Raw genomic sequence first — 27,067 nt, 5'->3', positions numbered from 1 at the left:
CCAAAGCGACTCACAATAAATGCATCAACCACGAGGGAACAAACCCAGAACAACAAGAATCAAGTGACTACATTAGCTTCAAAAAAGCCAAAGTGTTGCATGTAAGTGCAACTAAACAGAACTAAACTTTTTTATTTGTTAAGAAAAAAGGTTTTAATCCAAGTTGTGGTCTGAAGAGATGTGTCTTTAGTCTACGGTGGAAGATGTGTAGACTTTCTGTCCTGATGCCACTGGTAACCAGTGAAGGGAGCGGAGTAGTGTGAGTGAATTTGGGTTAAAGACCAGTGGAGCGGCTGCTTTCTGTATGAGATGCAGAGGTTCAGATGGCACTAGCACAGGGGTAGGCAACCTTAACTATCAAAAGAGCCATTTTGCCCCCTCTTCCCCCAAATAAAATGTGTCTGGAGCCGCAAAACATATTTGATACGCAGCTTATAAAGTTTTATATATAGTTATACTATCCACCACCTGCAGGGAAAAGCGCCTGGCCGTAGACCTAATAGGATGTGACGCATATTATAGTTGACGAAATATTATATCAAAAAGTGAGAGCAGGCCAGACTGGAGGCGGACACAGAAACTGCAGCTCGGTACAAACCAGCTGCAGCTTCTGCTCTGATCTAGAAGCTGCTGCAGCGCTGATCTCTGAGCAGCTGTGACCAGAGGAACTCGGTGTTTTCACTGTTTCCACTGATAAGAGGCTGCCGCTAAGTCACTTACCAGCTGCTTCACGTGCTCTGATCTCACTGAGTGCGTCTCTCTGAGCGAGTGAGGGGGGGGGGCGGAGCCCCGGGGCCTGTGTTTATGTGCGCTGTCACGGATAGCACACACACACACACACACACACACACACATTTGCCCGCTCCTGGTATTTCATGATGGCCTGATACGTTCATCGTGACGTTCACTCACGTTCACGTTCATCATATGAAAACTGATTCGTAAAGTTTATATAAGCATGTAGGCTTTTAATATCTCTGTGATACATGTATGTATGGCTCCATTGGGCAGTGCAGCAAATCAAGCACGGTAGCTCGGATTACTGGATTCATATATGACAGATGATCTACTGGATGAGGTGGACAAGACAAATAGTGAAAAAGTAAATATGTGTTTAGAGAATCTAAATCTGCACAAAACAAACAACAGGTGGACGACATATGGACTAAACAAAAGATGCATATTCTTACAATGATAAACACTGAACATGGTACAGAGAACTCTGTTGTATACAACCCATCTAAAAAACAGAGCCAATCTTAAAACAAAGATGTAGAAAATGTGTTCCCTTGTTTTCTACTGTTTACTATGTGAACTGCTCAATGGTCTGTTAGATCATTAAAAAAAGAGGATATTGATTTAGTAAAAATGGATGATGTGCAAAGGCTAAGTAGGCAGTTTATGTATTAAAAATATAAATTAGCCAATTATCTGGAGGAAGAAACAACGCTCTTCATCGAGTCAATTTAAAGATGCAGTAGTTCTATATTTTGTGTATGTAAAACCCGACCTGCGGTAACAGAGGCTTTTCCATCACTGGTGATGATCATAAAGTAAAATATCCTGTGAGGATTTTAATGTTTTATCCACAGATTCCATTCCTACTAACATTGGTAAATGTGTTCTATGAAAAAATCTCCCTCTATCTATTAATCATCCTATAACAGGGGTCTTCAACGTTTTTCAGGCCAAGGACCCCCAAACTGATGGAGAGATGGAGCAGGGACCCCCTACTATATATATTGTATAAAATTGTGTTTTTATACACAATTTTAAGAGGTCCTCCTGTCGTGTTCTTTTATCCCGAGATATGAGAAGAGCCGGTCTCGGTTTGGTTCAACAAGTATTTATTTAGAAGCAATGAAAAGGTACATCATAGCTATGTGCACATAGCTATGGGCACTCAATACACAGCCTCGGCTTTCTAGTAGCACGGGGTAGTCAAGAGTCGCCCCGAACGGACGACAGGTGCAATATTTATAATAGTAGGTAGAACTTCATTGGTCAATAACGAGGGGGAGTCACCGGGGTTTAGCCCTGGCTCTCCCTTGCTGGTGCACAGGCGTGGTCCCAGCATCTTGGAACTGGAATCCACCAATGATGAGGAGCCGCTCCCAGGTTCGTCCCTCCTTTGATAGTAGCTGGGCAAATCTTCACATTCTGACAGTGTTTGGTTTTTGTGTTTTAAAAACAATCTTTGACCCGGCTGAAGCCTTGTGGGACCTTCGTAGTTTTACAGATACGGTGTTGTTGTTCATTGGAGTGAGAAATCTTGTGTTCCTGCTTTATCGGCTGTATGTTCTGTGTGAGTAAGCATGCATGTTTTTCAGACAAGACAACGCCTTTCCTATCTGCCCTTCAGACTGATTTCTTTCTAAGGCATAGGTCACAGCTTTTTATGAGCACAGTGCATTCATGTATGTGTGATGTTGAATAAAGCTAAGGGAATACTGTAATATATATATGTTAGGTATGAGAACAAGTTTAAGTACAGTGTATTGTATGCCAGGGATTACAGTCCTCCTTTCACACCATTTCATGGTGTGAACAATTTACTGGGGATCATCCACGAACTCCCCAACCTCCATCTCATCCAATGCAAACTCATCATCATCATCATCATCATCATCATCATCATCATCATCATCATCACCACTCAACAAAGGCAACTGATAGGGTGGGGGATGGGGCATGTTTTCCTTGGTCAGAGCCGTGGTGATGAGTCTGTTGAGCAAGGTCCTAAAGCAAGGGATGCAGCAGCAGCCACAGGTGACTAGGATAGCTGCAAAGATAGCTAGGGAGAGGAGGCAGGATGCAATCAGCCCTTTCCATTTGCCGAATGCAGTGTTCATCCAGCTATCTAGGGGGTTCCAGAGTCTGCGGCCATGTCCTGTGCCATGGTGCGTAAGGTGGAGAGGGCCCTGGTCACCGAGCCATCAGGGGCGGTATTGTTGGGGATAAATGTACAACAAGAACTTCCTATCACCACCCTTTTCTGCCAGTAGGAGGTCTAGGGCCATTCGGTTCTGTGTGACCATAAGGGACGTAGGGGCGAGCTGTTCGGATAGGCCTGTTATGGCGTCTCGAGTAAGGTTGGTGAGGCGTTGGAGATTGAAATGGACGCAGTTAATGCGATCCACGTTTTTGTTGGGAGTTACCCATATCCAGATAGACTCAAATCCCGCTGCAATTTGATCCGCTAATTTATATTGGTCTGGAACACCCCGAGGAATCCCTATGGCGTCTATGTATGTGGGTGAGTCCCTATTTAAGTCAAAATGCATTGTTCTTCGTCGGCGGGTGCTAGTGGGTTGTCCTGGGCGGGGAGAGAGGATAGTCAGGGGCATGGCCAATTGAACAAGTGTGCAGGAACCCTTCCAGTTTGAAGGAAGGCGGTTCCTCAAGCGTTTCCCTCCACAGTACCAGAAGAGGTCACTGCGGGCCCACTCCAGCTGTGTGGCGTTGTGCCAGTCGGTAACATTGATGTTTCTAGAACACCAGGAGGACGCCATTGAACCCACCTCTCTGTGAGATGAGTTACCTTGTTTAGTAATTTCCCCTTACTGGAGTAAATATAGGCAGCAGCGTGTTGTTTGGCGCCGGGGGAAAGAGATGACTGAGAGTAGAACAGTTGGCGGGACTGGCTTCCATGTGTAAGCCATACACGCAATCAAAACCGGGTCAATCCAAGTCTATCAGTAGGGGAGCCGGGGTGGTGGTTAAGGTGGGCCGGGGCTGACTGCAGACTATACAATTAGTGAGGTTTTGGGAACGGGCAGTAAAATGGACCCATTTTAGCCATATGTTGTCATCAGTGTATCCAGTCTCTATTTCTACCACATCTTCAACGGTACTTGCGTCGTAATACTGTACCGCAGGGGAGCTGGGTGGGGATGGTAGTGGTGAGGTGGATTCAGGGGGAGAGTTTGTGGAGTTAGTAGTAGAGTTATCAGACGGGGAAGGGGAAGGCTGAGTTCTAGGGGAGGAGGAACGGACGTCTACCCTAACGATGCCCATGGGGTCAGCTCCTGTCATGTCTACTCCTAAAATAATAAGGACTTGTCAGTGCGGCCCTTTTAGTAAATTTGTTATAGTGGAGATGTTTAAGAGTCATTAAGAGACTATTGTCGGGGGAGCAGGCAGACGTGATCCTCTGGGTGAGGGTGATGTTTCTTTGGAGCTGTCCTAAGGGGGTTTGTGCATTGTATCTGTGGGTGTAACCTCTGGGGCCTGTGTTCCACAAAACGTGTTATCAAAGGTTTATCATTTTGCATTCATCTCTAAACCATTGTTTTTTTATGTGATATCAGGAACCATATGAACATGTGATGTACAATGCAGAAATGTATTTGTTCATTTCTAAGCATGTGATTGCTTCTAATATCAATGTGTGTGTGTCAGTGACATTCGGTGTGTCACTTTCATGTATGTGTGGTGTGGGTGCGATACCATGTATCTCAGGCGCCGAATGAATCAGAGTTTCCACCGCTCTCTCCTGGCCCCCCTCCTCAAATCTGCCTGAGCAGCTGCACCTCGTTCCTCCGGACACTCCCTCGCCCAACGTCCCCTCTTTCCACACCTGTAGCAGGTGTCTGCTGTTCTGTTCGTGGAGGAATACAGGGCGGAGGTGAACGGCTGGGGCTGAAGCCACTTCAGGTCTCTGAAGAGGGGCACAGTCGAGATCGTGGTCCACTCTGACACACTGAGGCACTGTAGGATACAAAGAAAACTTTTTCTGTGCAGATTTATCTGTTCGTTCACATTCATTGGCCATTTTATCACATTCATTCCCTTGGGTAGCACACTGCATTTGTAATGACAAAGAAACAGTTGCAGGCGTATGCTTTTTATGTAGATACAATGAAGAGATGTGTGTGTGTGTGAAGAGTTGAACTTTGTGAGTGTGTGTGTGTGTGTGTGTGTGTGAACTATGTGTTGTGAGAACTACGTGTGTGGACTGAGTGAGTATTAAAATCCCAGGAGATAACAGACACATGCTGAAGGCCTCTTTGAGGTCTTGTTGGGGGAGATGAGCACAGTCTCAGATTTGTGGCTCTGATGTCATTTTGGCAGTTACACAAGCAGAAATAGTATGCATAAGCAGAGATAATATTTAGTGTGGTATAATGGTAAAATGTTTCCATTACATTCCTCCCTTTTGATCATAAAATGATCACAACATCAGATACAAAATTTACTTGCAAAATGTCAGCACATATTATATCTAAGGGTGAAAATCTCAAGTAAAATTCTTAAGTAGTCTTTATCTTCCAATTCTAAAAATAAAGAAAATTAAATAAATAAAGAATTTCTGTGTGGAAATTGCTTCTTCACTCCAAATTCGATCTCTATTCAGTTAAGGATATATAATTTCACAGTACCAATTTTGCTTGGATATGTGTAACAGTGCAAGGAACCCTCTAACTTTGTGCACTATAAAAACTATTATGGTTGGCGGTCTCGATAGCAAATTTTGTTGGATTATATATTGTCATAACTCTAAAACCATTTTAGGAAAAATTATATTATAACATAATCATGCAAGTTCACCTTTTCAAAGAGCAATGGACATTATTCAGTCTGATATTTGAATTTGAATTTTGAAATATTAAAATATCCTTGTTTGAATAAAACATAAACAAAACAAATAAAACAAACATCTAATAAAACAATAAAAAAACATAAATAAAATAAACAACTCCAACTAAAATACCAGATAAGATGGACTCTCTAGTCCCATTAACGAAAATTGCTCTTGAATACATAAAAACATTTGACACAGGATATATGTTACCAGCTCAGTAAACTGCTTCTCTAATTGAATTGTTAAAATACAAAACATTCATATTGTACAATTACAAAATTATTGGGACAATTACTAACTGAACTTTTTACCTTCACAACCTTGGGATAAGAACAGTTTAATAATCATATCAAATAGGAGCACTAAAATTGATTAAAGAAAAGATGTGCTCAAACATAAAGTTAAACTGGGAATTAAATATTTGAATTCATTACAAAGTATTATATAGAATTCGTCACAAAAAAGGTCAACAGTCCTGTAAATCATTTAGAATGTCTTAATTATCTATGGAGTTAAAGCAACAGAAACACAATTATTAGAATTATAAGAATTCACTGTCTGATTACTAGAAATCACACTTGTAACAGAAATCATGGAAAGCAGTAGGGATTTGTCTCAGGTAGAAAAAAACATTGATGGCCTCACCCACAGGGGTGAAGTCCTGCTATCTCCATCGTCATTTACATTATCTGCGTGTTTCTCTTCGCTCATATGGAACTCAGAGGTGTGTAGCTGAGTTTACCTTTGTAATTCCTTTTATTTCACATTGCTTTTCATTGCTTCCAAAAAAAAACAACACAGGATTTATTATTTTACCTCCTTTCTCCTCTCCGCACACTCACAATCTATATCAATGCCTATATAACTAATGCAGAATTTGTTTTAACAGGTTTCTGCTTACCTTTTAGTTTGGGGCCCGTGAGTATGTGGAGCGGCCTCGACCTTTGGGTCTCCGGTCTTTCTGGTCAAAACTTCTCTTCGGGATCACGTCGGGGTCACCAAATTTTGTCGTGTTCTTTTATCCCGAGATATGAGAAGAGCCGGTCTCGGTTTGGTTCAACAAGTATTTATTTAGAAGCAATGAAAAGGTACAGCATAGCTATGTGCACATAGCTATGGGCACTCAATACACAGCCTCGGCTTTCTAGTAGCACGGGGTAGTCAAGAGTCGCCCCGAACGGACGGCAGGTGCAATATTTATAATAGTAGGTAGAACTTCATTGGTCAATAACGAGGGGGAGTCACCGGGGTTTAGCCCTGGCTCTCCCTTGCTGGTGCACAGGCGTGGTCCCAGCATCTTGGAACTGGAATCCACCAATGATGAGGAGGTTCGTCCCTCCTTTGATAGTAGCTGGGCAAATCTTCACATTCTGACAGTGTTTGGTTTTTGTGTTTTAAAAACAATCTTTGACCCGGCTGAAGCCTTGTGGGTCTTCAGTAGTTTTGCAGATACGGTGTTGTTGTTCATTGGAGTGAGAAATCTTGTGTTCCTGCTTTATCGGCTGTATGTTCTGTGTGAGTAAGCATGCATGTTTTTCAGACAAGACAACGCCTTTCCTATCTGCCCTTCAGACTGATTTCTTTCTAAGGCATAGGTCACAGCTTTTTATGAGCACAGTGCATTCATGTATGTGTGATGTTGAATAAAGCTAAGGGAATACTGTAATATATATATGTTAGGTATGAGAACAAGTTTAAGTACAGTGTATTGTATGCCAGGGATTACAGTCCTAACACTTTGTGTACAGGAGGCTTGGAGGGACAGGTCTAGGCTAGTCTCGTGCCATGAGTGAACGGGTGCCCAGCTTGAGCGTGTGTCGCTGAATGTGTGCATTGCTGACTGAAAGATAACATCATCTGCCTCCATTTATCCGTTCGCTACAATATGTTGGATTCATGTTAATGTGTATTTAAAGACATTTACATTTGTGGGAAAAAAAAATTGTCTAATCAACCAAACATTTCGCGACCCCCCTGCAGTACCTCCGCGGAACCCCTAGGGGTAATGACGGTCCTCAATTTTATTTTGAGAATAATGACCGGAAGTCTAATTGTAAGTGAACGCAGCCCGGACACAGCCTCGTTTTTATACTTTAGATAAACACCAAACACTTTGCTGTGTGATTATTATTTTACACCATTATTGTTTATTTAATCTCAAATACAATAGTATTTATTACAAATAAACGTATTCCTCCGTTATTCAGACCGTTACTCCACCCCGGTAGGCTCTTACTGTGAAGTTCTATAACCGGAAGTAATTAGCCTTCAGCTAGGCTAGCCGTAACAAGTGAAGTGAAGTGGCCCCAGTCCTTAATTTAAAAATGTCTCACACAGCGCCGGCCGAGAAGCCTTCAAACCCGGAGAACCCCCGAGTCTTCTTCGATGTAGACATCGACGGAGGAAGAGGTCAGCACCAGTCTTTCATTTCACTGTTAGCTAGCAGCTCTGCAGCCGTTAGCCTCGTTAGCTTAGCACCACCCAGGAGAACCTGAGTCATTTTATCAACAGCCACAAATGTAATAACGTGATAATGAACCTCTCTGGGACCCGTAGTTGTTAGTGAAAGTAGCGGCTCACTCGTGTTTATATCGTGGGTTCAGCTTTAAGTTGTGTAATATTTATCTGTGTGCCTTGTCTGAATGAACCACGTGTGGTTTCTTTCGTAGACTTCTTAATTCAGCCATTTTCCACCGTAACACAATAATCAAGTCTGTAAATAATAATCACACGTGTTGGTTATTCAGCAGCTTTTATTTAACGAGTCTAAACATCACTAATTGGATTTTTAATATGTTGCTGCAGCTTGGATGGGCCTGTTCTATCCTATTGGGATAATCAGGCTATTATAGTGATGATAGAATATTTAAATATCCTAATACACCTTTTAATTTGGTAAAGACAACAATAATCTATAATTGGCTCCATGTGAAGGTGCAGGTACAATAAAAGAAAAACCCCAGGATGAATGAGTGGAGACACATAATGAATGAGGTGCACTGCCTCTGTGTAACTCAGTAGTTAATACTCATACATTTAAAATGGTGATCAGGCTCATTCACTCGTTCTGATTCCAAAACAAGATGGAGAGAGGATGGAAGCATCTCAGAGACTTTGATTTAGAAGATCACAGGAGCTTCAGGGACAAAGACCACACTCGGGTTCCTCAGGTTGATCATCAGTGCAGGACTCGATCGGACGATATCGATAATTATCACGATACACGTCACATTATTATTTCTGTTAAGTTTAAAGAGTGAAATTTTGCCTCCTGAGTGAAGGTTTTGGTTTTAAACTCTTCTTTGTTGTCACAGAATGACAAAAAACTAAACATCTTACAAATCAGAGGTAGATGAATTATGTAGTGTTAAATATCGTATTCATATATCTGACTTTTGTCATGAAAATGATTTTATTCCCAAATCCTATGTCAACGATTACATGGGGTGATGTTACATTTATTTTACCTTAGGGCTGCCGTGCATAAACCTCTCACTACAAAGATGAATGCACATTTGAAAGTATAACCTGGACTCTTATCTATAGAGATGTGTGGTTTGTGATATGGTCAGATGAGGCCATTCTTCACTATGCTGTCCACAAGTTGGTGAGTGCATGTATTGAAAAGGTGTTTCCATTCCTCCATTAAAGTTTTAGTGACTTGTCGAATAAATGTCGAGGCTGTTCTGGCAGCTCGTCGGGGCCCAACATCATATTTTTCCACATTATGTCGGTTTTTCCTTTGATTTATCACCTGTCCGTGTGTGATAACGTGGTCCAGACTGCACTCAGGTAGAATATATTATAGGTGTTTGAGTCTGTCACTAAACTTGTGTTTTCTTTCCACAGCCGGCCGAATAGTTTTTGAGCTGTTTGCCGATATCACCCCGAAGACTGCTGAAAACTTTCGGGCTCTGTGCACTGGAGAAAAAGGCACCGGCAAATCGACCGGGAAACTGATGCACTTCAAAGGATGCCCGTTCCACAGAAGTACGTAAACTTCACATCTGCTTATATCGTGTCATTTCAGTTCGGAGGGACACCTTGAAGTTTGAGTTCGCACACATGAACCCTCGCCTGTGAGCCACTGAACTCCTTTTTCAAAGAAAACTACTTTGAAATGGGAGTTCACCCAACTTTGCGACAAATATAATTATATGTCACATATGGCTACATTTCACAGGGGATGAATGAGAAAATATTCAGGGAATAAAAAAAACAACTTGCTGAGGCTTTCTCTAATCGTCATAAGAAAGTATATCATAAAAAATGCAACGTAAATGGATTTTAATAGACTTTTTTTGGTAACATGTATTTTCGGGAGCCACAAGCAGAGCTGGTGTTCAGTCTGGTTAATCTGGAAATTAAGAGTTGTTGTAAATTTGTTTTTGACAGTCATCAAGAAGTTCATGATCCAAGGAGGTGACTTCTCCAACCACAATGGCACCGGTGGAGAGAGCATCTACGGGGAGAAGTTTGACGATGAAAATTTCCACTACAAGGTAAAACTATCTATTAACTTTTATATATATATTCAGCCATTTATATAAACCAATTGTATGAGTCCACCACAGGAGATTTTCAATAGTTGTTTCTACATCACGTTTCCCTTCACTGATTCTATCTAAGCAGCTATTTTTCAGTTAACTAGCAACACTTAGGCACACACTTAAGTATACTGGGATGGATTTTGGTTTTTCTTAGAACACGTACATTTCTTAATTAGCAATGAGTGCTTGTTATACTTATTTCCATTGCAAATATGTGTCATTTCTATTTAAAAATCCTTTTCTGATTTATTTCCCCCTCCATGTAGCATGATAAACTGGGCCTGCTTAGCATGGCCAACACCGGGCCGGACACCAACGGCTCGCAGTTCTTCATCACCACTGTCCCCACCCCTCACTTAGATGATAAGCACGTTGTCTTCGGACAAGTGTTGAAAGGAATGGGTGTCGTAAAAATGCTGGAGTTAATGGACACTAAGGATGATGCCCCTGAAAAGGTAATTACTTTAAAAGTTCTACTCCAAAATCGTATGTACAGTTTTACCAACTTTGCATTAAACCTCACAAAAGAGTCAATTAGCCTTTTATAATAGTGATTTCCGCACTGTGGTGTGTTGCTTTCATTTCATATTTTCTTCCTTAAAGAGTATTAACATGTCGCTCGGGCTCTAATTATGTTTTTAAGAATGCTACTAAGACTTTTATCTGTTTCTATAAATAACACTTTTTCCGTCTAACATTTTTTCGAATATCTCTCTCTGCAGCCGTGTGTCATAGCAGACTGCGGTGAGCATAAGGAAGGGGACAGCTGGGGCTGTGCACCAAAAGACGGATCAGGGGACAGCCACCCAGACTTCCCTGAGGACTCCGAAATCGACTTTAAAGATGTAAGTGAGATCTTTGATCATCAAGGAGACAGGCAAAGTTTGGCAGATAGCATCAGACGTTCTCAGCAGGTCTCAATCTCCATGTTCTCACACCTGAGCCCTGACTCTGAACTCAGTGCTGGACACAACCAATCGAAATCATGGCCATAACGGCAAGAATAAGAAAGTTCTATTTTTCATGCCAGCAGTCATTTATTCAATCTTGCATTTTCACTTTCAGGTGTTTAAAGTCCTGACGGTTGCTGAGGATTTGAAGAATATTGGAAACAACCTTTTTAAGAGTCAAAACTGGAAAGGTGCTGTCGAAAAATACAGCAAAGCCCTCAGGTAATGTAGTGTGTGTGGGTGTGTGTGTGTGTGGTTTACTCCAAGTTACGATCACTTCTATTACACATAGAGGCACACGTTCATCAGAATCATCCAAACGTTAGAAATGATGATGGTCCCAAGACATCTCAACTAACCCTCTCTGTCGCTCTCTAGAATATCATTAACCTCATCTTAATGTTGCAGACATGTTGTACTCTGAGATATGTATCTGTATCTGAAGTAGCAGCAGCAGGTTGATGGTGTTGCAGCATCTTATGACTTCAGGCACAATATCATCCTTTCATCCTCCCACCGCCGTTTCACCTGTGATTCACTTCAGATTGAACGCTGCTCAGGCAACATTGATCTAGTGAGTCTAATCAATGCTGTCACTGACAACGAGGCTGATTTGTTCCTCTGCAGGTACTTGGAGGTGGGTGGAGATGTGCTGGACGAGGAGGTGCAGATGAAACTGAATCCCGTGGCCCTCAGCTGCTTCCTCAACATGGCCGCATGCAAGCTGAAGATGCAGCTGTGGCAGGAGGCCCTGGAGAGCTGCAATGAGGTAACAGGCCACAGCATCACAATAACATGGCGCACACTGGTTCACCGCTCATGTGCTGTTAAGACCCCTGATTCTAAGAATGTATGCCTTCACAGTGCTAGAAGAGAAAATCAATACCACTCTCCTGTCACTAAATATGAAGCTACTGTCTGCAGCCTTTTGGCTTAGCTGAGCATAGAGGCTGAAGAAGGGGGAAACGAGGAGCTTGGCCTGGCGCTGTCCAATGGTAAATTGGTCAAAATCGATGTAAAAGAGCATTTAACGCTCACTAATTGAGCAGTGAGCGGTTGAGCAGGCAGTGATAAAAGCAAGCAAGTGCATTGTTGACTTGTATGGAAATAATTTAATTTCTGCAAAATAACAACTTACTACTATCTAAGGCTGAGACCAGACACCCCACATAGAAATCTCATTTCGAACACTTGTATTAGGTCACTACCCAGAGCTCATGGGTGCAGGTCGGAATGCAGATTGATTTAAAAATCGAAAAGCTTTGCTCAGCTCCTTCTTCACCACAACGGTCCGGATGACTGCTGACGCTGCACAAATCCCTCTGTCCATCTCTCCTACAACCTAATACACCCTCAGAGAATACATGATGCAAACTTAATGAATAAAAGAACACACAACGAGGAGGGGATTTGATGCCTGATGTGTATTTCTGTTGTGTCTCACAGGCTCAGGACCTGGACCAAGCGAACACTAAGGCACTTTTCCGGAGGGCCCAGGCGTGGCAGGGGTTAAAGGAAAACAGCAAAGCCATGGTAACGTCAACAACAGCACCTCCGTCTTTGAAGTGACAAATTGAAAAATCAGATACTGTACAACAGAAGTTCAACATGCACACGTCCTGTTGTCTGTATAGATGGATTATGTTCTGTAACTTCTGATTTCTTTCACACTTCTTGAGAACAGACAGAAACCATGTGCGTTGCATCTGAGGGCAGATCTGCTCACAAACTGTTTTCTGTGTTTCTCACTTGACAGATTGATCTGAAGAAAGCTCAGAAAATAGCTCCAGAAGACAAAGGTGGGGAACGTTTTCTGTTTGTTCAGCTTTTTCACAAGAGCCTTGTTTTGTTACCCTGCCAAGAATGCAGCAAATATTTCCCTCTTTCTTCCACATGTTTAGATAAAATTCAAGCATATGCGTGATCCAAACTATCCACTCAAGCTCAAGCACCATGTTAATATTGTCAAACAAACACAGGGAAAGACTCATATTGGCCGACATAAGCAGTCAACTGATAATCAATCAGGCTTTGATTTAAAGTCACGTCTAGAACAAATAGGATTAAAAAAGAAAACGCTATAAGTGCCTCAGCTGCCAGTCGGTGAAGTGAGTGTGACTCATGAAGGTAAATCACTTCTTCAGTGTTTAGTGACTGATGCACTTTCCAAAAGGACAAATTCTTCCTGTGAGGTAAACACTTGAACAAGTAAATACTAAGGTGTAAACAGATGAGAAAGTTATTTATATGATAAGAGCATGTGTTGCTATTTCTTCTTGCTTCTTTGGAGTAGTTCTACTGGTTTGGAGGATTTATTTTTGCTGCCTTCAAATAATCACATTTACCACGGTAACAAGAAATCAGAACAACACCTCCCTCTTGTGGCATTCAGACTTCATGAGTTGTGATGCGTGTGCTGACATTTACAGACGTGGCAGAAGCCTTGAAAGAAAATTTTTCGTTGTGATGATTTTAATTTGTTGTAGTTATTTTTAACTTGGCTTGAGCAAAATGTTGACATTTCCAACAGCCTCACTTTTCCCTCCTGACATGTTTGTGTTTCCTACTGCACGTTACATGCCTCCTAATTACTATAAACTCTTTCTGCGTGTGAATGTGGAGAATCTGTTTGCGAGGGACAAGATTTTGGAGCTGGAAGCTTCTGGTTTTTCATTTCTACTTTGACCAATCACGTTTGAGCAGGCTTTGGTTGCCTGCAGGTAAAAAGTCAACGTGAGGATCAAAATTGACCAAATCATCTGCCTTCATATGGAGATAGCTGTTAATAGAGATCAGCCAAAATGATGTCTGGACCAAAAACACCTCCAAAAAGTATCACTGTTCGTGTGAAGATTCACTCGACTGTAAATGATGTACAGCAAACGTACATATATACGCTGTCTACACCGCTGCCTCCAGAGTCTAATGCGTAGTCAGAGCTCTTGACATCGCTTGCTCGTCCATGTCGCTGCTGCCTTGAAGCTGTATTCTCAGGGTTAAACCACTTCAACACCAAGCACCACTTTTCACGTCATAACCACAAGCTCACGTGTTCCATATGAGCGTTTGTTCCATCTGCACTGGTTGTTTAAGGGAACAGTTCAGAAGTAATACTCCTAATACGTGAAAGCTCCAGGGCTCTGGGTGGAATCCGGCTTCTGCAAATCTCTCTCAAAGTGCCGCGCTGCTCTTCTGATATTTTAATATGCCCTTTATTGGCTGCTGGCTACAAGATAAGAGCCGTCACAGCTTGATGCTCTCCCTGTGTCTTAGGGAGCAAGCTTTCTTTAAAATGAAACAGACAGCGAGCAGAAAGAGGCAGAATGTTCCAAAGTGGACCAAAAACAAATCTCATACAAACTAGAAGTGATTAAATTGTTTAATCAACTAAGTGAAACTGATTTTTGTTTCGACAGCCATCAACAACGAGCTGAAGCGAGTGCAGCTGAAGATCCAGGAGGAGAAGGAGAAAGAGAAGAAGATCTATGCTAAAATGTTTGCGTGAACATTTCACCCAATGATGCAATTAGTTGTTAATCAACATTTGAAAATCATCTGTACAGATGAAGGTGCACTGGCAAAGATTTAAGTGTGTAACCAGGTGAAAATGTGCTGTATGTTTAAGTTGACAGGCTTTCTCTTATTCTCCAGTCGGCACTTTTCTCTCTGTGCGTGCGTGTGTGTATGTATTCCAATGAAGGAATAACAGTTGTAAGTTTTGACCTGTTATCATGACAAGTTTTATCACTGTAATGAAAAGTTTGACTCCACTGCTCTGAGAAACTGGATTAAAACTTCTGGGGTTTGAAAGACAATAATAAAGATAATGTTGAATCAGTGCTCTCTGACAAAGCCAGTACATCCATTTGTGTTGGTTTTTTTTTTTACAGAAGTTAATAAATCAAACAGGACAGCAGTCACGTGTTTTTTATTCATTCCTGTTATATTATATTTTGTACAATACTGTGTGGATCTTTACAACTGTGATGATGCTAAAATACAAACATGGATGCACCGATTTGACTGGGTTTTAGTTGTATTGATTCAATACAAAAACTGGGATCTTTCATGTGTGTAAGGCAATGTCAGGCTTAAATAACATTTCAATATATTCATACATATATTGGTCGTAGTGTCACAGATACCCAGTCCAGCTGTTTTGAATCAATATCACTATCAGATCGGTGCATCACTACAATAAGCCTGAATTAAAAAAAACACCCTATACAGATCTTGAAGGAAATATATTATCTATGACAGCTGATTAAGTACTTCTTTAAAAAAAACTGTTAAATGCCCATATTGTTGAGGGAATCATCCAAAAACCACTGACCTCTGCTTCCACTTGAATTTTATTATGATTCTGAATCTGTTTCACAACCTCTGACCCAATACACTTGAATTTCAACAACAAAATACTGCTTTTGTATTTTTTGAAATTTTATTATTTATATTTAAACTCAAAAACAGCTACATAGATTTTTTTTCCCACTTCCACACTTTGGCACATCCGCTGCCAACAGTAATCCTGAATATGTCGTACTTACAGTCGAGAGAAAACATTAAATAAAACTCCTGAGGTTCACATTCCGTTGTAGGCCGGTCCGCCGCCGCCTTCGGGCACAACCCAGTTGATGTTCTGGCTCGGGTCCTTGATGTCGCAGGTCTTGCAGTGGACACAGTTCTGAGCGTTAATCTGCAACCTCATCCCGTCTCCTGTTTCCACGGGAACGTACTCGTACACACCTGGGACGGTTCGTTAGAAGAGAGTAAACCAGTTAGAGAACGGGCACAAAGGAAACAAAAAACGGATTTCCACTAAACTTGGTGGAAGGGAAACGATCCACGAAAGAGCCTATTAAAGTTTAACTTTTCACTTCAACACAGCAAGATATGGTGTTTGGCGTTTTCCCAGAGAAATGATTCATGGATCGGGATTAAAAAAATAAATAAATCTGACATTTGGTGCCTCTTCATTGAATTTAAGGGGGATATTGAGCCTTGGTGGTCGTATGTGCTCCACATTCATGTTTGTTTTTGCTTTTGCCAAACTACTCAGCCACCGCAGTGTTTTATTTTCTACTCAAGAGACAAAGATGCATCAGCTTTTTTTACACCATTGCCTTTTATTGTCAAAACTCGTGCTTTGTTTCAAGTGGTACTGATTCTTCAGTCTAAATAAGCAGCTCAGGGCTTTGTATCTTACAGCTGAACCACAGACCTGACTGCTGCCCCTCCCCACAGCGACCAGAAGTCTACATGAAAGACGGAGTTAAATCCCACTTTTTGAATCCAAAACTGAAAGTAGGACATTTTGAATGAACGTGATGAGACACACATCTTTCACAGATCACAAACGGAGGCGGCCTTTCTGAATGTGGACGATGCTGCAGTTTGAAATCACAGGTTTGAAGATATTGTTAAATCTATCAAAATTAGTAGAAAGCATTTTAAAGCATCAATTTGCATTAGCAGGGCATTAGATGTAGAAATTCATAGATTCTTTCTACATGTAGCCTCTTCTACAGAATCCTCTAGGCAATTTATGGCAAATAATTCACCATTAAAAGGTTTCTACACGATTTACAATAGATTTCCCTCTGACAACAACAAATGGTGCGAGTTCTGCTCTGGAAATGAAAAGACTAAAGACGTACCGATCACTCTACCCCCCCCCCCCCTCACATCATATTCCAGGGGAATAAAAACAAAGCTGCTGTGTGAATGGAGTTTCTTCACTGCTACAGTTTCAGATACTGTGCTGCTGTATCCAATCTCTTCAGCTCTTCATCAGCGCTCACCTCTGTGGACCACACACTGTCTCGCTGCATTTGGCTTCTCACGTGTTCACGTGAGCGTAGCTGCTGTAGCTGCTGACCACACGTCATTAACCTTCATTCAAGTTTCCACAGGATTCAAGCTGTTCCAGTGTCTGAGACAGAATACGGAGCTCAGCTCTTCAATCACAACTGCAGCGAGGAACACAGACAATAACCTGAGACAGCACAGCCTGCTCGCCTCAGTCCCCTCGCTCTCTCTTCTCCTATTGATAAAAAACGCCAGCACATTCGTTGTGGACATGATTGAAAGATAATGGTTTTAAAACAAAGGCTGTTGCAGCAATCCAGATTTTCAGAAGTGAGGTGTCATATTTCTGGAGATCGTGTGTGAAACCAGGCAAAGTTTTAATCCTTTGCAATTCATTTCTACAGCAATAACTCTTTTTACTGCACATCCAACCACAAAATAAGTTTAAAAAGAAAAATCACACTTCTAGAAATCAGCCTCTATTCCAGTTCAGTAATTTCAGGGTATATACGCGATCAAATGTTTCCCATCCCTCATTTCCTGAATCTGTCAGAATGGAACAGAGTACTTCTCCAAACTGCTGCACCCGGCTGAACATTCAAGTGTTTGCTTCGTTATTGTACTTTGATTGTTTGCCACGGTGCCTGAAACGCTGCTCTTGGCCTTCTTTCAAAAATCGTCTCCAAATCAAACTGTGGTTAACTTCGGTCGGAGTGAGAACACGACCTGGACTTACACACTTGTTTTAGTCTCTTTTGCTTGTGATTTTGGTGAAAAACCACGAGCCACAAAAACAATCAGGGAAATAAAAGAATAACTCATCTATTATAGATTGTATATGTGATGCTTGCCAGCGTTTGTGAGGGTGTTACCTGCGGGGCAGAAGCGCTGCTCGGGCCCGTCGTATATGGCCAGATTCCTGGCAACTGGAACGCTGTCATCCTTCAGGGTCAGATGGGGGGGCTGGTCCCCCTCATGATTGGTGCCACTCAGGGCCACAGAGGAGAGCAGGTCGAAGCTTATCTTGCCGTCGGGCTTGGGATACTCAATCGGTGTGCAATCTTTCGCCGGTTTCAGCTGGTCTGCATCAAGGCCTGAGACAGATGGAGCGGAGCCGGTTATGAAATGTTGGTTTTTTCTCTGCCCGAGATAAGATGACCTCATACCTCACCTGAAGGAAACCCGCTGGCATTGTGCGGCTACTGCTGCTCATCAGCAGCACAGATAAACACGGTGAAAATCTTTTCTGATGCACTGTACATATAACAACTCTTTCCACGTTCGCCTGGGGCCATGAACGCTACACAGGCTTCACACAGAGCTATATTCTTTATATACCGTGTTTACACGGAAAGGCTGCGTTCTTATAAGAATCAATAGAGTAAGAAAGCAAGAGAAGTTTCTTTTCAATGAGATTATATAAATACAGGAGGTCACATTCTTTTTAGGCCTCCCAATGCGATTTTCTATTCAGTGCTTTGTTATTGAACATATTTATTCTGTTCATGTTCAGTATAGATTCTTTACAGCCATCATTTCCCTCAGCTCTTTGTTTGCCTTCATACAGCAGCTTATTAGATTCTGCACCATGATCCTCACCACAGTGTTTGAGTGTCCACGGCTCTTTTCCTCTGAAGATCCAGTAGAAAATACCGGTGTAGGCCATTCCACCGTACAGGCCGAAGTAATTGTGGAACGACGGCCTGATGTTTCTCACCGCGCGCAGCTCTTTCCACACCCATGAGCTCTTTAATGCCTCAGCGTACTCCGGCACATGGAGACCTGGGAGGAAAGAGAAGAAAAGTACGATTTCTATTCTGCTCGTTTTATGGAACAATGCCTCGTGTCACCCTGACCGTAGTAAATATACATTTATAAAAGAATGATTCAACTTGAAAATGTTCCAGCAGAAGAAATAACTTGTAGAGATAAGTTCAGTACAGACTAAAACTCCACTGCCATTCCATTGTCACACTTGTCCATTTGTTTAAAAGCATGTTTATGCTACACAACTACTCATTTCAAGGACACTTGTTAGAAGGATGGGACATGGGCCAAGGAAGAACCCTTCACATTTTGTCAGACAAACCGACATATCCCGGATTTCTTTGTTATTACTTTCTGTAACATATCGAGATAAGGCATTGTCTGAGATTTTCACAGATTTCCAAGGTAATAATGAATGAAACCTCGATGAAAGAAACCAGGCATATGTAGGGGACTGATATCTAGAGTGTGCACAATTCGTGGAGGGATTTGTTCTTCTCGAATACAGGACTTTTCTCCATACTTTCTTTAACAAAGCACGATATTGTGTTTTTCCCGACATTTTTGTAAATATCTCCTGAAAGCCAATCAGCTTTGTATGTGCTCTCAGGGCCCTTCTTGTTCTTCAGTGTTATGAGCTGCACAACTGAAATTCAAACCCTGGCACATAAAACATGACCTAACCTTTATGAATGCAATTATTACATGTTCTCTTTTTTCCCTACAGACAGTCACTACGATACAGGCTATGAATGGATGTTGTGTACCTGCGCTCTCCGAATCCAGGCTCTCGGCTGTGAGTTTGGGGAAAATGGCCTCGGCAGCCAGCATGCCGCTCTTCATCGCTGTGTGGGTGCCTTTGATCTTTGGGACGTTCATGAAACCGGGGCTGCAGCCAATAAGAAGCCCTCCAGGGAACGTCAGCTCTGGGATAGACTGGAGAGGAAGAGGAGTTGGTTCGAGTCCAGTTTCAAACTCTCACGTTAGAGGAATGCAAGATAGGTAATACTCACTTTTATTTTATTACAATGATAGTTTCAAATGTATGAATAAATGTTACCCAGTGCAGATAAAGTGCTATTATTTTAAACTGTCTATATTGTTACACATTATCTTAATGTAATCTAGGGATGTCATGATACCAAAGATTTAGAAGTCGATACCGATACCATGAAACTTCCATGATTGTCATCACCCAATTTGAACAACAGTGGCTATGAAGCCTTCTCTTATTAAAATCCTTGTGTTCTTACTTTAATTTTCAACTAGGAATAAATTGTGTCCCTAAGTTCCTTCAGGGAAACTGGTTATTTTCATAGAGTTGGGCGCTACAGTCTCTACCCATGTAAACAAATTAACTGGGAGTACATCTTTGTTATTTTCCCCAGTGACAAAGCCGCACTGGATCAATCTCATGTAATTTAGATGAGGTCTGTTTAATGACGTTAAAGACCCAACGAAGGGCTGGTTCACTGCTCACAAGTTTGACAGACACACATAATGCCATGCAACTGTCCTCCGTTCATTACCTGTAACCCTCCCTCGTTCAGGGCTCTGGCTCCGTATCCGATTCTGGTGCCTCCCTCCAGAGTTGGTGCTACGAACGGATGGTGTTTCCAGCGCTGGAACTCTCTGAAGGGACTCAGGTAAGGGTTGCTGTAGTCCAGACCGACCTGGAGTGGGAAATAGAAAATATTCTAATTAAATCAACCAAATAAGTCGAAGACACCAAGGAGACAGGTACCTGGAAATCCATTCATTATTGTAATTTTTCCCGAACGTCTTGTACTGTAGTGTTGAATTAAAACTGTTGCATAACCAGAGTCTTGGTTATGACACATCAGGTCCAGCTTCTATCATCTCAGATGACTCGAAAACAAGTTTGAAGTTTGCCAACAGAAATGTCTCCAAAGCAACTCACCACAAAGCCCAATGCCACCAGTGGCTCTCCTTCGTTCAGGTGATACAGGAAGGATCCTCCGTACGTGTTCCTGTTCAGGGGCCAACCCACAGAATGCTCCACTCTGCCTGGCCTCCACTTCTTCTCATCAATCGCCCACACCTTTAAAAAATTCATAGAGCGAACAAAAGTTGCCAACAGGCAGAAGAAATTTCATTAATTTCACTGATTTATATTTATTTAAAATCAGCATCAACTACATTTGGCTTTGAGACTGTTTTGGTTTTCATTAAGGAATAAAATGTTGGTTTCTTGTAACAAAAACAACACATTTAGGAGATATAGTCGATATATTTATGTAGTTTAATGCTATCAGGGTCAACAGAGTTTACTTTATGGGGATTGTGATGCTGAATCTCCGGTCGGATTCCTCAGGACGGACATTCCTCATTACGAATGATCAGATAAACCAGATTAAGGGGGGGGGGGGGGGACGGGGGGAGTGGGATACCAGTTTCTTTCGGACTTTATCTTGATGTGGTTGGTACATGTTGTTTACCTCCTTCAGGCCGATGGCGTAGGTCTGGGGTTCGCAGTTCTCACGCAGGTTGAATTGCCTGTAAAGCTGCTTGGCCAAGTGGCCATGGCAGCCCTCACCGAACAGCGTGACTTTAGCATGGAGCTCCATTCCCCGCTCAAAGACATCCTGAGGGACGAGAGGAAAAGGAGGCATGAAGACATTTCATGAAGACAAAAAAAAAAAATGGTATAATGAGCAAAAAAGAAAAAAGGCACCTGTTCAAAAAACATCTAAACCTACATTTTTGTCCCAGGTTCAGACTGTATCAAATTTGGTGATGTTAATGTCATAAATTCTTGCAGAAACTTGGCTGAGGGACATGATGGACTACATGTTGCTACCTGGTTAATAACAGCTTGCCATCTCATCATGACTTGTGTGATCTCATTAAAAGTAAATGCCAGAGGCGGATTAACAGGAACAAAATGTAATGTCGCACAAAGTCTGTTGGGTCAGTTCAGTTTAAATTAGTTTTCATAATTATTTTCAAAGCCTTGGTGCATCTAAGCTTTTCATGTGTATATTATAAAATATACTAACTTTAACAACAGTGAAACAATTTTATTAAATTAGATTTTATTAAATAAAAAAAAAGGTACCTTTGGTGAACCATCCTTGGCGATGCCTACATCATTAGTGGCAATTCCTTTTACACTTCCATCTTCATGAAACAAAACCTTGACAAAATAAGACAGATAAAAGTTAACATTTTTAATTAAAATGACTCAAAGGTTTAAAGCAACTTTCCATCATTCTTTGATGAATTATAAAAATCTGATAAGGTAATTTAACACGAATTTACAAACTTAAAGACTGATCTTTCTTAATTAAATTCAAAGAAACTGAAAAGTAAAAAAAAGTCTGACAAAATATATCTCATCTGGTTTTCTTGACTTGACTTCACAACCATAAACTCAACCTGACCACCTATAGCATATTTTCATAAAGATATAAGATGAGAGGGGGGGGGGAAGTAAAAATATTCAGTACATCAAAGAAATTCCAGGGCGGTCTCACCTCGGCTGCAGCGTAACCAGGGTACAGCTCCACTCCGAGCTCCTCAGCCTGCTCCCCCAGCCAGCGCACAAAGTTCCCCAGCCTCACAATGTAGTTGCCATGGTTCCCCATGGGCAGTCCTACAGACAGCCAGAAAAATCATGCACTCAGTAAATCAACACTGCTGAGGGTAACAGTGTTTTATGAAGTTGTGACATGTGGAGCCAGAGTTTGAGAGCTCCTGCATTTCTGCTTTAATAACATAAAAACAAATAGATATAACTTTAATCCATTTAAATAATCATTCTCTGATGTTTCTTTTGACCGTATGGATTACAAATATGTTCTAAACTGATTATAATTGGTAAATAATGTGTGTTGGGCCTTCAGAGGTCATTGCATCTTTCTCTCCATCAGTTTAGATTCACAACATGTCTGTTCGATATATAAACCACTTAATTTGCACTGCAGACATTTAAAGTGTCAGGTTTAAATCCTGCACACCTCAGTTTGGAGCCTCCTCGCTCGCTAATGTAAATAACACATACCGGTCGATAATCTCTGACTGAAACCATGACATCAATACGACAATCCAATAGTGTTTTTTTTTACCTGGCAATATGGGGACTGGGATTCTGTGTTTCTCTGTTAAAATGCTGAACACATCTTCAGTCACTGGCGTGTTCAGAGGTGCCTGAGTTAAGAACAGAATGTGTATTGCTGAGAGCGCACAAGGATTTGTGATTATCAATAAATAAAATTACGATCAAATGACACGCTTTGTTATTCAAATAAATACATTCTCCAATATTAGCATACATATAGCCAGTGTATGTGTATGCAAATCATGATGAATAAACAGTACTACATGGCTGTATAAACATATACTGTACAGCCACAAAACATATAATACACAACACAGAGAAGCAGGAAGGGTATATTTATAAACACCTAAGTCCCAAAAGAAGAAATGTTAAACAAGACTCACGCCTCGTTCCTTCCAATCAGGAAAGAGCTCATCGAGTGCGGTGGGCTCCAGACAGGCTCCGGACAGAGTGTGAGCTCCAATCTGAGAGGCCTTCTCCACAAGGCACACGCGCAGCTCCTTCTCGTGTTCGTTGGCTAGCTGCTTCAGACGAATGGCTGCCGAAAGGCCGGCAGGGCCCCCACCGACGATCACCACATCCGCCTCGTCGGCAAACCGCTCCATTTCCATCCCTGGGAATGAATCAGAACATGAGAGGGAAATATTAAGGGAGACTATCCATGAAAGAGAGAGGCAATACATTCAGACTCGGTGTGCAATATTCCAGGACTGAAGTGTTTGGCTTCCCGGTTGAAGACTCCGGTCATGTGCAGGGAGAGCGCAGGCAGGAAGGTCGGTTATTGTCAGACAGGTTCAACAGTGAATAACTTTATAAGGTTCCAATGATATAATAATCTTTATTCATATATAAATAAATATCATTGGTTGTGTTTATTACAATCGTGCGAGGGCCACCGCCTTTTCCCCCCAGACAACTTTATTTATTGATCAATTGGTACATGAAGAGGAAATCAACAACTTACCAACCCAGCCTATAAAACCATGATACCAAATATTACAGGAAGTTCTCAAAAGGAGACGTGTAATGCAAGTTATACTTTGAATTGTCGAAAACATCTCGATTTCTTTAGTCATTTCCTAGAAGATGTATTATGAGTTTGCCTGGGAAATTTACTCTTGGGTAAAATTGAAGAATAACAGAATTACTAGTCCTGAACATACATATCAGAAATATGGATAAGATTGAACTGGATCCCTCAACAGTGCCTTGATCAAGAGGCAGAAAACCCAAGTGACGTGTCTCACCTTCCCATCTCTGGTCCTTCTCCCTGGGGTGGATGGTGTAGTGTGTTGTGATGCGGGGCGCTGACACCGAGGAGCAGGATCTGCTGTGTAGTGTTGTGTACAGCTGAGGGGCAGCATGCTCCGTCTGCACGGTTTTCAATGCCCTGATGCACCTGTGGGCTGCAAACACACGATCAGACCAGTTCAGACCTGAGACTGTGTACTTTACAGGCTGGGTTTACTAGTTGGGTTGAGCCTTATCTGGTACTTCTGTGATAAGATACTCAGGAAATACAACAAATGCACGTAGCAGTTCAGAGAGGTGACATAATGCATGCAACCTTATGACAGCGTGCCAGAAACAAGCTTAAACGCTATTTTAGTGGCTAACGTGGTGAGAATAACATGAAGCTGCCTCACTAATATGCAGCAGTGGCACCATGCTAGCTAGCTAGGCTATATACAACTGCTGCTAAGCTAAATTCAAGCTCCCTGCTGCGAGTTAAAATCATCATAACATCACACAAACTTTCACAATAACAACAAGTCAGTGACAGAGTTGGTGAATAAATGAAAAACGAGTGAACGGTTCATTTAACCCGGGACAAGGACACAGTTTCAGTGACCCACACACTGGTTCAACTTTAACCTACATGTTAGCACAATGCTAGCACAAGCTGGACTGTTTGGGGCTGGTGCTAACGCAGATGAACCAATGTCAAAAATAATGAAAGATTATTCAGCGACTAAATTAAAACCTGTGTGGGAATAAGTGAGCTAACACCACTGTTGGTAAAGTTAGCAAAACAACTTTCAGCACCAAAACATACTCAAAAATACTTTAGCTAACATGCTAACAGCACACATACCTCTACTGGAGTATCTGCTAGCTGGAAACATGGTGTGTCAGCTAGCGTTAGCTCACTAGCGGACCGTGGGTTTGCCTTTAAAGATCCGCTTCAGGGACGCTGATGTGCGGGAGAGACGAGGAGACACAGTCGCTCTGTTACAAAATCTGAGTCCTTACAAAACACGTCTCATAACCAGGACACATGTCCGCGTCACAAAGCTGCGCTGCTGCTGCTGCTGCGGCGCCGCACGCCTCTCTGCCCCAGTGTAGATCTGTAAACACACACCGTGTGTCAGTCAGGGGGTAAATCCAGGAGAACCACGTTTATGAATCAGGTGTGGAGCTGCAGAGGTCGTCCCAGGCCACTGTCCACTGTCTGCAGAAGGTTTATATTATTGTATAGAGACTTTAGACTTAATGGTTTATTCTGCACACGCTCATCTCAGCAGTGGGTGATCCAGGATGTTTCTAAATCAGGGGCCGTACTGTACACAGAGGTGCCCGTTATATGTCCAACATCCACACACAACCCCTGATTCAGTAAGATGCACACTTCCTCATCTACTGTTCACTCTGTGGCTTTGACTATACAATGCTCCCAAAAAAATTAAAGGTGCAGTGTGTAGAATTTAGCGACATCTAGTGGTGAAGTAGCATGTTGCAGCGGAACACCCCTCACTTCACCCTCCGCATGCAAGCATAAAGTCATAAAAACTCAAAGGTGTTAAGGTTGTCCAGTCTGGGCTACTGTAAAAAACATGTCTGCCTCCGTAAAAAGGACCTGCTCCTGATGTAAATATAAAGTATTTAAATTTAAAGTATTTAAATATAAAGGGGCCATTCTAGGGTAAAGAAAACCACAATTTGTACAATTTAGATGAAACACACTAGTGAAAACACAACTATAGGATTATTTTATATTCAATGTCTGCCAATAGATCCCTTTCACCTAAATCTTGCACACTTCTACATTTTGTAAATTTAACCAAACATGTAGCCCGTAAAGACACATAAACACAGCTCCAAATATAACGTATAAATAATTACATAAATAAAAAGAAACCACATGAATAAGTTATTTCTAGAGACAGTAATCCTGATTCATTTATGGACGACTAATGACTAACCAGTGGTGGACTCGCACCACCACACACCAGAGTATAAGCCTTTTCCCTCAGGCCACAAGACCTCACTAACTAGTGTAATCAATATCAACAGCAGACACCCGCACTGTGCATTCATGTACAATTGCATCATTCAAGTACTCAGCCTTAACTGTTATTACATATTTGGCTTTCTATTTTTAAATATTTGATGTTCTCATTATGCCTTTGCCCATAATAAAATAAGAATATGTAGTACAAAGTACAAAGTTAAGGCTGGATACTTGAATTGATGCAATTGGATATAAATGTACAATGTGTGTGTCTGTTGCTGATGTTGATTGCACTATAGTAAAAAAAACATTATTCTATGTAATATACTTAACCCATTATTGTTGTATTATTGTGTATCCAAATAAAAGTGCACATATTAAGAAATATACTTTCTCTTCTGAGTGTATGTGTTCTTCTAGGTGGAATTTAACTGGTTAACTTCCAAAAAACATCTAAAGATATGGAAATCCGAGTTAATTCTTATTGAAAGGTCCGTTGCTGTGCATTAACTTATTTTAAGTTCCTTACATTTGTGTTAAATTCCCAAAAAATCTTCGATCTTTAAATTTGCATGCAGGAAGCTTCATAGCAGCTGCTTTGCACGACGTATAAGGTCAACAAGCAGTTTTTATTCAACTTCATAATTTATTTATTGTCGGGCACAGGTCAATACAACAAAGGAACCAATAACACAAGTTTAAAACAAACGTTCCCATCAATATTCAATAGAATTCTTTTCAGCATGAATGGTAATGTGATGTAAACACAAACGGTCACATAAAGCACAATGTACTCGCATTCCATCGTCATAGCATCGAATTTATTCTCCTCTTGTGTTGTTTGCAAAGCATTCACACATTCAACGTGTCTGAAAAAAAATCTATTTCTACAGGAATCAGTCCTTCACAGAACCAAGTATGCACAGATGCATGCATAATGACCATTGTTACAAATGTCTTTACTGTACATATCGCAGTGTTAAGAATGTGTTGTGTGGTTGTTGGTGAGGTCCATGTTCTGACCCCCAGACCAGCTGGGGAAAGTCTACACAGGGTTTTTATAAAAGACAATTTAAAACTGCTGCCTGTGTAGCT

The 27,067-nt window shown here is 41.5% G+C and overlaps 2 protein-coding genes across 4 annotated transcripts; one reads left to right on the top strand and one right to left on the bottom strand.

The window, feature by feature from the left end:
• Window positions 1-574: 574 nt before the first annotated feature.
• Window positions 575-25,100, bottom strand: etfdh (electron transfer flavoprotein dehydrogenase). Of its 3 annotated transcripts, XR_004615325.1 has the most exons (15): window positions 24,836-25,100; window positions 23,988-24,146; window positions 23,124-23,353; window positions 22,748-22,829; window positions 22,157-22,275; window positions 21,739-21,816; window positions 21,119-21,265; window positions 20,581-20,721; window positions 20,189-20,332; window positions 19,427-19,595; window positions 18,492-18,674; window positions 17,765-17,986; window positions 15,414-15,830; window positions 15,343-15,344; window positions 5,315-5,325 (listed from the first exon to the last, which is right to left on the bottom strand). XR_004615325.1 is itself a non-coding variant. In XM_034599005.1 (13 exons), exons 1-13 carry the CDS (start codon window positions 24,864-24,866, stop codon window positions 15,667-15,669), a joined length of 1,869 nt encoding a protein of 622 aa, XP_034454896.1. In that variant the 5' UTR covers window positions 24,867-25,100; the 3' UTR covers window positions 14,997-15,666. The 3 variants fall into 3 exon arrangements, 1 of the variants encoding a protein (XP_034454896.1); XR_004615326.1 differs by lacking the exons at window positions 5,315-5,325; window positions 15,343-15,344 and adding an exon at window positions 575-586; XM_034599005.1 differs by lacking the exon at window positions 5,315-5,325 and having other exon boundaries at window positions 14,997-15,830.
• Window positions 7,819-15,492, top strand: ppid (peptidylprolyl isomerase D). The gene is made up of 10 exons (XM_034599006.1): window positions 7,819-7,993; window positions 9,434-9,574; window positions 9,980-10,086; window positions 10,401-10,589; window positions 10,857-10,979; window positions 11,200-11,306; window positions 11,712-11,853; window positions 12,531-12,617; window positions 12,841-12,883; window positions 14,501-15,492. The coding sequence occupies exons 1-10, from the start codon at window positions 7,909-7,911 to the stop codon at window positions 14,587-14,589; spliced, it is 1,113 nt and encodes a 370-aa protein (XP_034454897.1). The 5' UTR covers window positions 7,819-7,908; the 3' UTR covers window positions 14,590-15,492.
• Window positions 25,101-27,067: the final 1,967 nt, after the last annotated feature.

This window comes from Hippoglossus hippoglossus, chromosome 10 (assembly GCF_009819705.1).
Source record: "Hippoglossus hippoglossus isolate fHipHip1 chromosome 10, fHipHip1.pri, whole genome shotgun sequence".
Classification (NCBI taxonomy): Eukaryota; Metazoa; Chordata; class Actinopteri; order Pleuronectiformes; family Pleuronectidae; genus Hippoglossus; species Hippoglossus hippoglossus.
The sequence above is the reverse complement of the archived record's forward strand: the minus strand, read 5'-3'. Positions and strand labels throughout refer to the sequence as shown.